Source organism: Sphaerodactylus townsendi, linkage group LG10 (assembly GCF_021028975.2).
Source record: "Sphaerodactylus townsendi isolate TG3544 linkage group LG10, MPM_Stown_v2.3, whole genome shotgun sequence".
NCBI classification, from domain to species: domain Eukaryota; kingdom Metazoa; phylum Chordata; class Lepidosauria; order Squamata; family Sphaerodactylidae; genus Sphaerodactylus; species Sphaerodactylus townsendi.
The window spans coordinates 68,425,917-68,442,881 of NC_059434.1; the positions used below are offsets into that span (position 1 = coordinate 68,425,917).

Sequence of the window (16,965 nt, forward strand, 5' to 3'; positions counted from 1 at the left end):
TGCAGGGCCAGCAGAAGCTTGTGACATAATAGTTGAAACAGTGTCCTCTGTAAGTTAAATGAAGCAGAGCTATCCTCTAAAAGCCCTTGGGCTCTGCTTTGCAACTTTCGAGATAAAATATTTAATAAGTGTCTGTGGGCGGCAAAGCAAGCTTTCATCTCAAAATCCAATATATAATATTGCATCCATTTGCAGCCATTCAAGAAATCAGATCATGAAAGGATAACTGCATTCAAATACTTTCTTACTGTGGGGTACAGGAAAGTGCCTTTCTCTCAAGAAGCAATTCTCTTTCAAAAAAGTTGTGCCATGTATGCATTTTGATCATATTAACCGGGAGGTAAGCTGGCAAAATAGATTTAATGGTTTTATTAAAGTAATTTCTGTACAGCAGACAAATAACAATAATGGTAATAGGAGCTATGGAAATTGCTTTTGATCAAATAAATTAGTATCTTAAGAATTTATTTATATTCGATTCTGAAGGATTATCCTAATTAAGTATTTTTGATACAGGAGCTTGCAAATGGCTTTTGTTTTGCTCAGGAAGAGATAAGTTTATTGACAATTTATATCAATGTTTGGAGTCTCATAGTGTACTGTAAACTAATTTTATATCTCATAAACATTGTTTCTTTACTATTGAATTATATTGTGGAATATATAGCTCTTTCACCAATGAAAGAAGTGCGCAGACTTATACATTATTTTCTTGTATAATGGATTTCATTTAATTAGATTGAATGAGTTGCAAGGTGGATAGAGCAAGCAAAAATAAAAGGAGTTTGAATGATCTTCTGAAGAAATGAAGCCAAGGACGAGAAGTTGATGGCTTTAGTGAAACAGATCGTGAATTTCTAATAAAACATGCAAGTTAATTTAAAAGAAAAATAATGGAGAAGCAGTTTTTATAACTAGTAGGAAACTCTACTGTAGAAAACATAAGAGAAAAGCTAGATTAGAATAAAATTGCTTACAATTTAGCTATAAAATGACCCGTGTAGCTAGATTGCTTGTATTCTTATGGGCTCAATCATTGTTCAATAAGAAACCATTGCAGTGGGGAAAGGGCAGTTGTTGAATTTTATGTAGCTTATGGGGGCGGTTAACATTTGATACAGAAAAACAGATAACAATGACTGTATCATCTTAAAGACAAGTAAGATAAGTAGGGGGAAAAAGAGCAAGTGAAGTGGTGGGAAAGAAGAGGAGCAAGAATCGATGTCAGGAAAGAGGGACGGCAAGAACATCTGAAGAGGGTAAGAAACAGGAACACTCAGGGAAGATTTTCCTGCCTGTCGCTCCTGTATTGTTGGAGGGGCTGTTACAGCCCCTTCTAAGTGTAAAGAATGGACAAGATGTGGAACCATCTATAATAGCAGTGGCAATCAAAACTATATTTTAGGAAACAAGCATTCATTTTGATATTTCTACTTTTGGAAGAAGCGGGGAGAAATGTGATTGCAGGGAACTTGTTTTTCAACTGAGCCGTACTTGTTTATGTTCAGAATGGATTCATATAAGATCATTTATATCCAATGAATGTATATGCAAATGTATGAACTTTGGTGAGTGATGAGGTTATTTATTGCTACAGTAGAAACAACTTGGAGCATGTAAAGGTGATGTTACTTCACTATCATACAAGGAAAACTGTTTTTGACCACTCCTTGGTAATATAGGATGGTTTAATAGTATATTTTTTTAAACTCTACAGTTAAAATGTCAGTTTAGAAGAACTGTTTGTATTCTCACAATGCTATTGATCAGAATGGGGGAAAGTTTGAACTAGTTTATGTTATTTATAGTCTCTCTTTCTCAGTGATTCAAGGCAGTTTTCATAATGGGGGTCTGTAGAAACAATAGGATGTGAACAGTGTGATCCTAGGAGTGCAGGAATCTGAAGCAAAGCCACTGGTATTATACATGACATGCTAAACAATGCAAGAAATAGCATTACATAAGTAGAAATATAATGCAGTGAGAGCAAGATGAAAAGATACAGCAGCAGATAATATGCGTTAGTAGTCTAGTCCAGTGGTGGCGAACCTATGGCACGGGTGCCAGAGGTGGCACTCAGAGCCCTCTCTGTGGGCACGTGCACACAGAGTGCGTCATGTGGGGGGAGGGGAAGCACTGTTAAACCGCACTGATTTTCATGGGAAGAACTAAAGCATGATCCTTTACCTGAGAGTAAGCTTAGTTGCTGGCAATGGGGCTTGCTTCTGAGTAGGGTCATGATTCACCCATTCGAAGAGTTGCACGGTTGCTTCAAAGCAAAGCCACTGATTACCAACAAGTTTACTCCTGAGTCACGCATGCCTCGAAACCAACCATTTTTTCTAAATGAAACCCTCAGTGTTCAGGTTAAATTGCCGTGTTGGCACTTTGCGATAAATAAGTAGGTTTTGGGTTGCAATTTGGGCACTCGGTCTTGAAAAGGTTCGCCCTCACTGGTCTAGTCAATAGTCACATTCTCGGTACTGAAATGTCTTCTTGAATCATTCTGTTATAATGCATTCTGTTATAAAAATGCACCCCTGATCAGTTCTATGTTATATAGTTTTGGGAAAGTCAAAAGTGCGGGAGCCTTTCTGACTTTGCGGGATGGGGTCCTCTACAGAGAACGATTCTTGTGATGGACAGTTTCAAGTTCTACAGACCATGAGCCTCATCCAGTCATTTTCAAACAGTGGACGGGAATGTTAGGAGTGAGGGCAGTTTAACTGCTGGCCAACTGACAGAGTTGAAGGTTATTGGATTTTGATGAGGGAAGTGCTAGAAGATCTGCTAATCAGGGACTCCTTGCCTAACCAGGCAGTGGCGTGGGGTCAGGGAAGGAGGAAATGGCGCCCAGGGCAAAATGATGCCAGGACCCCTCCCCCTGCGTTGCCCTCCCCCACCCTGCCCGCTCCCCCACTTGCCTGAGTTCAGCCAACTGCAAAAAGCAGCCAGTTGAAAAGTTGCCTGGTGGGAACTACACTTCCCAGAACACCTTGTGAGCTGTGGGGGGTGCTGCAGAGGGCGCCAAGGCCCAGCCACTTCTGGCTAGGAGGAGGGGTGTGGCTGGGCCTCGGTGTGACGTGTGTATGCCACCCAGGCAGGCCTCAGTCAGCCTCGCCCTCCTCCTACCCGGAGTGTGGGGGTAATTTTTCCACCCCTCCACGTGACTCCCATGGGGACAGAGATGTCTCCGTGGCAGCTGTAACCAGGGTATTTTGAAGATAGGTAGGATTCAACTGCTTTTTTGTCAAAAGCAGTTAAAAGCTTTTCTGTTATGTACTGTATGAATCAGTCAAACAGAAAAACTTGCTCTGTCACTCTTATGCTTTCTCATGCCTGCTCTTTAGTAATTTTGTTGCTGTAATACCGTGAGGGATGGATAAAAGAAAATAAATAAACCTGTTTCTTACTTGTTTTCATCAAGTCTTCTGCGTGGTTCCTTCAGGCCTATAATCCCCCTAGGCTGAGTGAATGCCAGGTGGTCCCCTGAATCCAAGTATTGCTCTTAGTGAGGTCTAGAAATTACGCTGTTCCAAAAACCTCAATTATAAAAATTAAAGTGTACAGGAAAATAAGAAGAGAAGTTATTAGGCTGTGAAATTTAAGTACCTCATTTCTAGGTTGGAGGTGGAGTATAGTTACATGGCTTTGATAAACAGCTGTTGTCTGAATTAAAAATGGGATTGTGGCCTTGGGCAAGAATCTTTGTCTTGTAATTTCTTTAAAAGGTTAGAGAGAAACTCTGCAGTGAATTTCATAGATGGAGGAATCAAGAGAATAAATTCTAACAAATTCTGATTCAGAAAGGATGACCATTTGCCAAAATGGCAATTTTATGTAGGGAAAAGAAAAGTTAGCCTTTTTCTCAGAGTCAGTTTGTGTGTTAGATTTTGCACTACGTTTTGACTCCCTCTGTTTAAAATGATGTGTAATATTTTCTAATATGAGGGGTAATGTCCCTCAGTTTGCCATGCCGAGGAGGGAATTGGTGGGGAGATCAGTGCACACACCCCTTTTTTGGTAAAATAGCTGACTGCAGCTTGTTTTATTGAATTCAGGGACAAGCAACTAAGACACAGCATAGGAACAGTATAGGAACAGACTTTGCCTGCCTCCTGACCCAATGAGCACCATTTCCCCCCAGTCAGGGGAAAACCCAGGGAGTAGCAAGCCTTGGGATCCCACCAGGCAATGGCATCTGTGTGGCCCCTTATGGGAGTCCCCAACCTTGAAGAGGCATGTTTGCAGACAGTGCTTCCCCAAAAGCTCCCAAATCTGTGTAGTCAATCAAAAAGAGCATAATGAATGCTGTGTAGTCAAGTGTCAACAACCCACTCAGTGAGATGGATGCCATCCTCATCCAAGAGCTCATGTCCCCCAACCCCCCCCCCCCCGCTCTTATAGCCTGGCTGCTGAAACATTTACAGACACACACACACACCCTGCCCACCGCAGCCAGACAGTACAGTCCAAAGTATGCTAACAAATGTCCCTTAGATGTTGTTCCCAGGGGTGGGGGAGCTTGCTCGTTCCTGGGCTGCGAGCTTGTTGCCCAGTTAGCTCACGCACAGTGGCATATTTACCTAGGGACGAGGGGTATCTTCTGTCCCAGGGCACCACTGGTCACATGCGGGGCACAAAATCGGCCCCCCCCATGTGACCAGGAAGACGGCAAGTCCTGCTGCCTTCCCATGTTCAGGTATCATCGACATGGGCAGGGTCAAGGGCGCCCTAGGACACCATCACTCCCCAGCCTTGCCCCACTCCTGGCTCGCAGCCAGCAGTCCCTTCTGCCCTCCCATTCGGGGAGAGCAGGAACGACTGCCGTCCCCCGTCCTCTGAGAGCTGCTTTTATAAGCACTGAGGCCAGAGGCAGGGCTAGGGGAGGCATGACCCTGCCCCTTGACCACTGCCCCCTTGGCCTGAGTGCTTATAAAAGCAGCTCTTGGAGGACGGGAGACAGCAGTCGTTTCTGTACTCCCCAGAGGGGAGGGCAGAAGGAACTGCTAACTGTGAGGGGGAGCCCCACCCCCCAGGCGCATTGAGGGTGGGCGCCTGGAGACAATTTATCTCCGGGCGCCATTTTACCTCAATACACCTCTGCCCAAGCGTCAGCCTCAGCCACCATGCAAGAGACACAGTTACTTCAGAGGCCTGCCAGTTCTGAGTCTCTAAGCTGCTTAGTCTCTAAGAATGACTCCCAAGCAGCTGCCACTAAACACTCCACTGGTCATGCTGCTCCTTCGGGGATTTGGCTCTACCCTTAAAATCCCCATCTCCTCCAGTGGGGCCAATGATTGAGCAGCCAGGTGGAGGAGGGATGAAGAGAGTCACACTGCTCTGACAGCCAAACCATGATGATTTTCTGACAAAAAGAGCCAAGTCCAGGATCTTGGTCAAAAAGGGCTTTCCCTTTTAAGCCTTGCCAGGCCAGGGCCCAACTCCCTCTGGCCAGATGTGGAAACCCCTCTTGCCCAGCTGGCTTCCCCTAATGCTGGTCGTTCTTTGCAGTGATCATGCAACCAGCTGTGGTCAGCTGTCTTCTTCTCTAGACAGCAACTATGGCTCAAAAGTAAGACAGAGCCATGTTTTCTGCCATGCTTCTGCAGAGTGGGCAGCATCTTGGGTAGCTGAGTAATGCAATCTCCAGTTTCTCTTTTCCCTTTTTGTATGTCTTGACTGCCTACAGTCAACACTAGGGCTTTTTTGGTGGGGGCTCTATTTCTATGAAATGAGGTGAAGGTTGGATGGTTCTTATTTCCCTTTAGGGTGACATGTAAGGTAGCATTGTTTTTGAGGGCCTTCTGTTGATCGTGGTGTTTGTTTTGTTGGGTATCTGTATATAGTTATAGATTGTATTAATATTGTCTGATTAGTGGATGTTATTGTTTCATTATGCTATGCATGTTGCATTAAACATGTCTTGAGGGAAAGTGCTTTTCTAGCGTTTTGAATAAGTAAATAAACACATAAATGCCCTTTATACCTGTTTTCATTCAAACGAACTAGCTTACATTTGGGGAAAATTATAATCAACTTTGTAGCATTTGCATTATTCAAAGCGTTTCATATATATTATCTCAGAAATACTTAAAATTTTATAAGCTATTATATTATTTCAATAGTGACTTGCCTGAGACCCTCTACTTCAGGTGTGGGTGAGATAAAATTTAAACTAAAGGCCTCCCAGATCAGCCTCCTATATTCTGCACTCCTCCCAGATCAGCCTCCTATATTCAGGCAAAGATGTTAGTACAGTCAGTTGAGGTACAGTGGTTGAGAAAGTTGTATGCTTCCACATTAGAATATAGTCCCAAACGAATATGAGAATTATCATTCATTTTCACGTGCTGCCTTTGTCAAAACCATTATTTTGTACGTTGTTGAACATGGTACTTTGATACAAGAGCATTTATAGTTAATTGAACAAATAGATGGTGGGGGGAGCAGGGCTAAGTCGGCACTAGGACCCAGGCAGAGAATTCTACAACGAACAAGGTCTGGCATTTTGAATTCTGTGGAGGAGGAATATACAGTCTTCTAACATCTTTTTGTGAGCCAGAGTATAGTCAATAAGGTAATCATCTGACCTAGAGGGAATAAGAAAGAGAAAAAAACCCATTTGGGATGATAGTACATGGTGACATGCTCAGTCTCGTTGCTAGGCATTGATGAATTAAAAAATAGAGGATAAATTACTCAAATTAGTAGCAGCATCAGTCTCTCCTATCAACCCATTTGACTAAGGGCTCCAGAACAGCTCTGTTGCATTGATTTCCAGTAACTGTCAAGCAGGGATATCCTAATGATTAGGGGAGGGAGACAGGAGGTTAATTTGCAGTTTTTCTTTAAATAGCAAGTCAAGATAATGTGACACCCTGCTGTGAAAAGAGACAATGAAATATGAGTAATGTTTGTATTGTGTAATGCAGTAAATTTTAGTGTAACCTCATTAACAGTACTTGTGCTACACAGTAATTTTCTTTCTCTGAATAAGTGGCTTTTCCCTCTAAGTCTTAATTTTGATGTTTATCACTTGGAAACTCATTGTCTTAGTAAATAGAGGAGTATAAAACCTGATAGGAATTAATTATTGACTTAGTTCTAGGAGCATGTTCAACACTGCTGCCAAAAAAGAAAAGAAACTCGTCTCCTGCCCAGCGGATTGTAGTAAACTGTAATATATTGGACTCCTATCTAGTAAGTATCACATTCCCAAAATAGTAAGAGGAGAAAGGAATAATGATCAAGTCTCCATATCACCCAAGCACAATAGAAGAAGCTGGGATGTGGATAGCAGCTATCATTTTTGTTTCCAGAACATGAAAACTTGTAGCACAATGAAATTCAAAACAGTGTGTGAGTACATGTGCAGTAGCAGCAGCAGCACAGTTCTGTTTGTCCAATATTGATTTGCCCTACTATATTTGTTTACCTTAGTCCACATGGTAGAATTAGTGTATACATGTGTCCTCTTGGGTGCTTTGGGAGTTGAAGCGTGATTTTAAAAAAAGCAGGATGTAGGAGTTTATTTGGAAAGGGGGGATATGATGAACTCAGTATCACATTACCAGGTTGCTCTGTTAATTTCTTTTACCAATGCAGTGTTTTTTCCACGATCTTAAGTAAGAAAAAAGCTGTGTGGATTTTTCAAAGGGAAAACTTCTGGTATAATTTTTGGCTTTTTTACTCACTTTTTGTGCAAGTTGTTATACTTACGCAGCTAAGTATGCAGTTCCCATATATTTGACACGTATTTACTTGTTCTGTTCCTGGATTAATTCTGCCTTTGTAATTCTGTTTCTGCATTGTTTATCATGTCTTAGACAGTACGTTGTTCCGTACTGTTTTCAAATTTTGTAATACCCATTCTTTGGTATTGCTGTTTGAATGTCTTGTGCATTATGATTGCATAGTCCTTACTCTTTAGTCTTCTTGGAGTCTCAATGAGAAAGGCAGCCTATATATAAAGTAAATAAAAACTCTGTTGTAGTATGTGTAAATGGATGACTAGATGTGGAAAGTTTAAACACATGGTCTTTTGGGGCCGTGTAAGTATAATTTAAAGTTTCTGTGCAAAGATGTGAAACCTCTCCATAAGGAAAAACGTGTGTGTGTATGTTCATGTTCCCAAGGGCTTGAAGCCAGAGACGTAGCACCAATGGGGCGGGGTGGGGCATGGCGCACCGGGCAGGGCCACAATGAAGGCGTGACCAGGCTGCAGAAGGGGTGGGGTGGGGGCAGGTGGCACTGCAGCAGGGGCGCAGGGCACGCGTGCCTCAGGTGGAGTTTCCCCTCACTCCGCCTCTGCTTAGAGCCCTCCCTCACGCCAAAAAAATTTCATGAAACACTTCCCCCCCCCCCTTTTTGGGTGTAAGTAAAATGCTTATTTCAGACAAGAAAAGCTTACTCAAAAGTGTGTACAAATTTATGTGGGACAATCTACAGCTTTTGATAATAACTATTCATATACACAGTATTTGCTAAGGATCTACTGTTTAAATGTGACTAATTTTATGCACCTCCAGACGATACTGTTGAAGAATTTAGTGTTTTCGATCTTGTGAAGTTTAGCTCTTTATCTAAATGTGCATCTAGACCAGGGGTAGGGAACCTGCGGCTTCTGCCCTTGCACTGTGGCTCCACGAGCTGAGCTGCCGGCCCCATACTTGCCCGCCCTGCAGGCAGCAGGGCGGGTGCACCAATTGCCCATGGTTGGCTGGGCCGCACTGTGGGCTTCCCCTCTCGCCCGCCCCGTTGGAGTGGGGCAGGCGCTTTCCCGGCAGCCGGCGAGGCTGAGCTGCCGGCTTCATCCTTGCCCGCCCTGCAGGCAGCATCCATGCGCTTCTCAGAATGAGCGGAGTAAAAGGTAAAAAAAACCCTATATATATATATATAGTGTTATCTTTATTTTAAATGTCAAAAATTATTTGCGGCTCCAAGTGTTTTCTTTTCCCGTGGAAAACGGGTCCAAATGGCTCTTTGAGTGATAAAGGCTCCCTACCCCTAATCTAGACCTATTGTGACTCTATGAGTCAGTTTCTGTTCAAATAATATCTTTAATTTAATTTACTACAAAGTAGAACTCCCTTTTCAGGCTCTCAGATGGCAAATAACTAGAACAGGCAAGCTAAGATAGGGTTAGGATGCAGCAGTCTTTTTGGTAAATATATTTGTAAAAAAGATTTTCATGGCTTCAACATTTTACATCTCTGTTTGGCAATGGCCAGTGCCATTAAATGAATCTGTCCATTGAATTTATATTTCATTCTACTTCTCTTGTAGGTTACTTGCCTATTTTGCCTGAATTTCACCCACATTTATTTCGTTTATCTGCTGCCTCTCCATTTAAAAATTCTTTTGTTACTCATATTTCAGCAAGTAAAGGAGCTTAGTAGCCTCAGTACCAAGCAAGCCCTGTTATGCAGGATTAAAGTAATGCTTCTAAATACTCCCCCGCCAAACCCCCACAATTTTCCTCTGAGAGATTCAGAATCACGTTTCACCAATACCTTGCTAGATTCAGTACCAAACTGTCAATATATCAAGGCTTCTTGCAGTGACAAATCACTGGAAAAGTACAGATGTGAATAGTCCATCATATTCCTCTGATTTGTTTCCTCCAACTCTTTCTGTCTGGCAGTATTACTTTTGAGAAGAAAATGACTTCTGGCGATTAGAGAGTAATTCAGGGAAATTGCCTGAGGCCAGATAATCATTTCTAATGTAATTTGTATAATAGAGACATTGTTGGCATGATGTACACACTTTTGTCCTATCATCTCTAGTCAAGTAAGTTTGGAAAGTTTTAGAAACAGAACAAAACCTGGAAAATCTGTTTGACCAGAAACCTTCATGGGACCAAAAATAAGCATGCACATAAGGGGTAACAATAACTGTGTTTCAAATGTTTGTTTGTCTCCAGCCTAACTGTACGCCAGTGATCTAATACATAAGGTAATCGTCCCAACAATTTAAACACTCCAAGGTAGTAGCCTCACCATGAGATTTTGGGAAACTATTGCTTTCCTGGGTTAGATGGCTCAGTGACCCTACCTGATTAGAAGGCTGGTCTTTATATAGGAAACTGTATTATGGAGTCCAAAGATAAATGTAAATTTTGGTTGGCAACTGGATAGTAAGTACAGTTGTTTTTAGAATGGATGTTACAAATGGCTTCTTTCACCCTTTCTCTCTTTCAGTTTGTGGGGACATTCATGGACAATTCTTTGATTTGATGAAGCTCTTTGAAGTGGGAGGTTCTCCTGCCAACACACGGTACCTTTTTCTAGGCGACTATGTTGACAGAGGGTACTTCAGTATTGAAGTAAGTTTGTATATGGAATTCATTTGCGATGAGCATTGTTTGTCTTTAACATGTATGATTTTAGTAAATGTATGATAATATTTTTGAGAGCCAGCATGGTCTAGTGGTTAAGGTGTTGGCTAAGTCCTGGAAAACCGAGGTTCAGATTCCCATTTGCACCATGGAAACTTGCTGGACAATCTTGGGCTCATCACACACACTCAGCCTCAACCCTGGCTAATATTTGGATGGAATTCCTCCAAGGAATACCAAGATCATGTCATGGAGGCAGATGATGGAAAACTACCTCCAAATGTCCTTGCCTTGAAAAATCCTACAGGATCACCATAAGTCAGCTATTACTTCATGGCAAAAGGCAAAAAAGGGGCAGTGTTCCATAATGAAATATATAATCGAGGAGGTAGCTTCTCTGCAATAATCCAATGGGATAATGTAGGTGAAACTAATTTTTTCACATACCCCCAAACGTTCTGGCACATACCTCTGGGGTTATGTATACCCTGGGAACCATTGAACTAATCATAATCCAAAGGTGGTTTAGCTTGTTTTGAACATTAATATCACTGTAGAGTCTTGATTGAAGAAAAGATCCACTCTTTTTAATGTTTTGGGGAGAAGGCAAAGTCCAGAAGAGCTGTTTTAGTTTCATTACAGCAAAACCAGCAAAGCCCTGGGAGGAAGGGGAGGGGAGGGGCCCCAGCATCTGGTCATGGCCCCCCACCCTGGGGCGATGGAGGGAATGGAGCCCAGCATCTGGTCAGGGCTCATCCACCATGGGGTTAGGGGGAGAGGGAGGAACCTAGTATCTGGTCAAGGCCCACCTACTCTGAAAGGAAGGGGGCCATCATTTGGTCATGGCCTACCCAATGTGGAGGGAGCAGTTGGAAAGGGGAAGGGTCAGCGTGGAGGAGGAGGCCCATCATCTGGTCATGGAAAGGGGGAAGGAAGAAGTGGGGGAAGGGTTAGAATTAGGGGAGGAGCTTGGCATCTGATTGTGGCCCACCCACCCTAGGGGGAAGGTAGGAAGGGGGTGGGGGGAAGTTGGATTAGTACAACAACACAAGCCTTTATTGGCATATAAAACGGGACAAGTTGGATTAGTACATTCATTCTATGGCCCCCCCATTCCGTTAGATGCAGATGGTGAGGATGATGACTATGATAGTTAATGTACTCTCACGATGCTGTGTGAAATAACTGTTTTGCAAGGTGAAATTAAAAGATAAATCTTTACAGAAAATGGAAATGTCACAGATAAATCTAAAGGTACTGCAAAGCACTATTGATTGAGGGGCTTTGACAAATGTTGCACTTTGCATCTAATTGTGAAGGGGGAACTGACATTTTTGAATTGGTTGGTTTTATGTTCAGGTGTTTCTACACTGTGCCTATTTTAATGCTTTGTAAGCAGCTGTAAGCCTCTGAGAACAGAGGAAAACCCTGAATACAATTCTCTCGACTCCTTTCCTGGTGCCCAGCAAATGCTTGTAGAATGTGGGTGAGGAAGGTGGGGCTTTTGTCCAGCAGAGCTTCTGATTAGGGGTTGTAGGCCTGATTAGCTATACAGATTTTTGAAAGGTTGATTTGGCAGCAGCTATCACCTCAACACAAGGTTCTTAGTGGCTGAAGGTAAGCTGTAATCCTAAGAACCTTTCCTGGGAATAAGTCTCATTGCATAGAACCAAGGTTTCCCAGTATATCTAGAAAAAAAATCTGAGTTCAGAGCAGAGGCATAGCTAGGGAAAATAGACCCCAATGCAAATCTGAGTTTTGCTGCCCCCCCCCCCCCTGTTCATTTGTGGGGGGTTTTGTATTTTTTAGTGTTTTTTCAGTTTTAGGCCTGCAGGGGGTGTGGTTTTTAGGCTAGCAGCATCGAAATTTCAGGGTACCTTTAGGAGACTATTCTGATGATACCACCCAAGTTTGGTGAAATTTTTTTCTGGGGATCCAAAGTTATGGACTCTCAAAGGTGTAGCACTCATCTCCTATTAGCTCCCATTGGAAACAATGGGGGATGGGGGCACCCCCTTTGGGAGTCCATTACAATTGACATTTAACAAAAATGAGAATTGTTCCCCTCCCAATTCAGATTTAAAACAATAATTTTGTTAATGCACACCCCAAATACTGATACTCTCCATCCCAGGGACAGCTTTGTCATTCTACCACCCAAGACTCGCCATCCTACCTATGCAGTCTCTGCCAATCATGGATGCTCCAGAGGCAGTTGCTTCTGCAGTCCATCTTGGAACCAAGGTGGGCATAATTGGTAGCGTAGGTGTAGGGATTTTGTTTCTCCTGTTACCCATAGATTTCATCTCTTTTCTGATCTGCCTTTGCTACTGGGGTGCAAGATGGGCTGTAGAAGCTGAAGTAGGTGGCAGTGGCACCCATGTGCCTCCTCCTATCACCCATGAAGGGCACTGTTCCGCAGACTTGCTTTGCCCATTGCTGGGGTACAGGGTGATCTCCAGTGGTGGGATTCAAATAATTTCACAACCGGTTCCGGCTGTGGGATTCAAATAATTTAACAACTGGTTCCGGCGGTGGGATTCAAATAATTTAACAACTGGTTGTTTACAAGTACCATTTTAACAACCGGTTCTGCTGAAGTGGTGCGAACCTGCTGAATCCCACCACTGGTGATCTCCAGTGGCACAATATTGAAGAAAGTTGCCACTTGTGAAATAAAACTTGAGTGGCTAGTATCTGTCAGAAGGTAAGATTGTGCATGTGTGCGGTTGTATTCTTGTGATTTAGTGTGTAGATTGAGGATGATTGGTTAATATGAAAAGTAAGGAAGCTACGCAGGTATAAATCAGTGGCTTCCCTGCCCTCAGTGCCACCAGCTAAACGACTTGGTGATGTAGCAAAGCTTTGCTCTTTAGCTGCTGCTGCAATGCAGGCTGGGATAACAGCCAGTGTTTAAAAGCTTCAATCAGGATTTGTCAAATCAAACTTGATTTTCTTTGAGCTGAATCTGGTTTCTAACTGCAATTAAAAGGAGTCATTGTTTCATGATGAACCATCCCCATGTGTGATATTTTCACTTTGAGGCCCGACATTTTAAATGACTCAAGCCATTCAACATTTTAATCTTCATTATATGTGTGGTTTCCCCTCCTGATTTTTGTATCCTTTGCTTACTTGACATTTAAAGAGGGCTAATCACAAACACATGATAAACCGTAGGACTTCTTGAAATAGAGTCAACAGGCGAATGAAAAGTGTTCTTGCATTTTTTAATGGTTGATTCTGGGACAAACTGGCCAAAAAACTTGAGCATTAGCATAGAAAGTAGTTGAGGTATGTGAATTTTTAAAAGATATTCTCTTCTGGAACAATAGACTGGTAAAGCATACTGTGGAGGAAAGTTAGTAATTCTGTTGTGCATCCAGACTCTGTTTAGGGGTTTGGACTTCAAACAGCAACCACTTTAATTCTGTCATTCCGTGGTGGGTGGAATCATCCTTGTATGCAGGCTGCAAATAATTTGTTTCTGGGTGAGAGGTGACGTATGTGAAGGGAAGTCCTTATTGTTAAGAATAAGAGGTGGGTGGAAGGGATTTGCTAAGCCTTTTGAAACATACTGCTTTCAGCTTTTATTAAAAAGCGCATGTATTAAATAAATAGATGCCATACAGCACAATAAAATCTTCAAGCTTATTACAAAAAAGGAAATTGAAATTAAGTTTTGTTTACTTATTTCCGGGCAATAAGTAGATGCTGTTCTTTGTTCTGCTTTGGTTTGCAAATTCTCACCTTTTTTAATTGAGATTTTTTTTTAAACTACCCTCCTTGGGCACATTGTAGGAAGTAAGTTAGTCAATTGAAGTTAATTAAATAAATCTAACAAAGAAATGAAGCTGTTTTCTGGAAGAATTTCTTTCTTGCTTTCACCATTCCTGTGGTGTTACTATAATCTCCACCAACAAACTAAATGTGGCCTGTTAACTGTTTAATGTGTCATGGTGGGTGCTTAGCTCTTATGTTTGTAATCAAGGATAAGCAGCCCCTTCCTCCCAAAAAGGATATAGATGCAAGAAACACAATAGGCTATCATTTTTGGCTGAATGACTGCATTTGACATTGCATATCATGAAACCTGTGAGTCTATAACAATGGTGGCGAACCTTTGGCACTCCAGATGTTATGGACTACAATTCCCATCAGCCCCTGCCAATTGGCCATGCTGGCAGGGGCTGATGGGAATTGTAGTCCATAACATCTGGAGTGCCAAAGGTTCGCCACCACAGGTCTATAATGACTGCTAGTTAATTACAGTGAAGTCAATATAGACCAAGATCTAAAATCTCAGATCTTTTTTTAACAAATCAGAATTAATCTACGAAGAAGATAGACAGCACTAGTATGATAACTTTTTCTTAAGTATTTAACTGGTGTTTTTAGAACATGTCTGTATACCTACACAGCTCCTTACAGTTGTCTGTTTCAGAAAGTATGGAATATCTTTCAGGAGAAGATAAACTTGTAGAGATGAATTCATAAGAGTATCCTGTCATGATAAAATCGGTAGGGGCAAGGAAGCAAAGAAACTGGATTAGGACACATATTCTTGACAGCTGACAGTGCCAATAATTTAGAAAGCAGTTGTGGTAAATACACAGAGGCAGCCTACTGCTGTTTATGCAGATTGTGGTATCAAGGTAATTGTAGTTAATCCATGGTTCTTAACTGTAGAACATTTTGATGTATCTGTCCACTGATCTGAATATGTTTGGCCAATTCTGTGGATGGAACCTTGTCATTTTTCATTAGCTTCATTTGTGTACAATACTGCTTTCAAAGTCTGACAGTTATAATCACCATTGCTCTTAGTTTCCAGTTATTGGAATCTCCTGCGGATTTATGTGTTTATTTTGGTTTTATCTTCCCTTTCTCTTCCTTTTTGCAGCTGGGTATCCCACAATGAGGAGAAATCTATGTATTGGAAAGAATGGGCAGAAAATTTGGAATAAAGAGGCTAAAATGAAAGCCAAACCTATACTGAAGTACTTTTTGAAGTCCATTAACTTGCACAATCTAGTTCTTTTCCCTCTTAGTCATTCAAAACCACAAGGCTTAAAATGCCAGCTGGGGAGAGGGGTGGAAGCCATTTCTCACCGTAGATTCTCTGTACTGGAAATCTTGCAAAAGATTTCCAGTCCAACTTACAAGCAAAAAAATTGTTCAGTAAAGTATTTTGAGTTTGATATAGCAACTTGTGCTTTGTAACCAGTTCCAGCAACAGTGGGATGTACACGTCTATGTATAATGCAACTTGCAAGTAAAGGTACATTCCCAGCTGCTTCTGAAAATTCCCCTAACCCAGTCTGAGGCTGCAGCATCATCCTGCTTATACCTCGGCAGGCTGTGTTGGTCGAGTTACTGCTGTGAATCCCATCTATCATACTGAGCTGCAAAGACAGTAAAAAATGCCCATTCTTCAAACTGGGAGTAAATTGGACCATGCGTATACCTGTTGTGAAAGTACCTTAACAATTCTGATAACTTTGTCAGCATAGCACACAGTACTGTGCTTGCTGAGACTATGTATCACTGGAATCTGGGTGGGGGTTGCTGCTGAGTTCATTACACCCACCTGTGGAAAAACTCTTTGTATATAGACAGCTAGCATATTGGAAGGGGAAAATTATAGCTTAATTTAGAAGATTAAATTATAGCTTAGTTTAGTTTCCTTAATATAACTGATGAACCAAAATATTCAGTTCTGAGGAACATCAATAGCAGAAAATTGAACTCTAAAGCAGCATCCATTTTGCAGTAAAGTCATGGCAAAATTTGTCATGGTGTTCAGTAAAGTTTCTGTTCCACAGGCCAGTTTCCTGTGGAATCGTTTTAATAAAGTTTACTGCATTAAAGATTGTCAGCACTCATTCCTTCACATGCAGGGGTTTTTTTTTTCTGCTGATAGTGAAGAGTTTGTTAAGCTCTGTTTTTGATACACAAACCTCTCAAATGCATATTGAAATGCCATGAATGCCTTTCAATTAATACTGAATCATTTTTTTTCTCCACAACTTTCCAATTAACATTCTGAGCGCTCTGAGGGCTACAGATGTCATCATCAGCCCTCCCTTAAACTAGAGCTGAATGACCTATCTACCAGGAAACAGCTTGTGTCTCGTAATATTTTAGAGGTGGTTGATCTGTGCTTTGGTATAAAAGGTTTATACAGTCAACTTTTAATTTGAAAGGAGCTTGGGCAAGAGTTCCATCTGAGGCCTTAAAAATGCTAACGGCTGTTTTTCGGGAGAAGATAACCACATCTGTTGGATTGTATTTTGGACTTATTTTATGCTTTCTTGTAGAATATATAACACTGTTCCTGTAATTGCCTGAGTGACGTGAGGCCTTAACACTGGCCGTGTGGAATTCCATTTGTAATGCATTGTTGAACATTGAGTTATTGGAGGTGAACTTGGTATACATGTCAAGGCACAATTCCATGTTTCAAGTTGGAATCAGCTTGATTTCAACATGAAGCTAGGAAAGATGTGTGAGAAAATACAAAACAGTCCTTTCTGCATGAGCTCTTTACAGATCTTGCTGCCAAATACTACTTGTTCGTTTGTTTGAATACCATACGTTTTTTCCTCTTCTAGTTCTGGAAA

At 41.7% G+C, this 16,965-nt stretch overlaps 1 protein-coding gene across 3 annotated transcripts in view; it reads left to right on the plus strand.

Annotated features, from left to right (window-relative positions):
* Positions 1-16,965, plus strand: part of PPP3CA (protein phosphatase 3 catalytic subunit alpha) — a 210,613-nt gene that overhangs the window by 124,876 nt on the left and 68,772 nt on the right. For all 3 annotated transcript variants that reach the window (XM_048510194.1, XM_048510195.1, XM_048510196.1), the window contains exon 3: positions 10,206-10,330. In XM_048510194.1, coding sequence (XP_048366151.1) covers positions 10,206-10,330 — 125 coding nt within the window. The remainder of the gene's footprint in view (positions 1-10,205; positions 10,331-16,965) is intronic.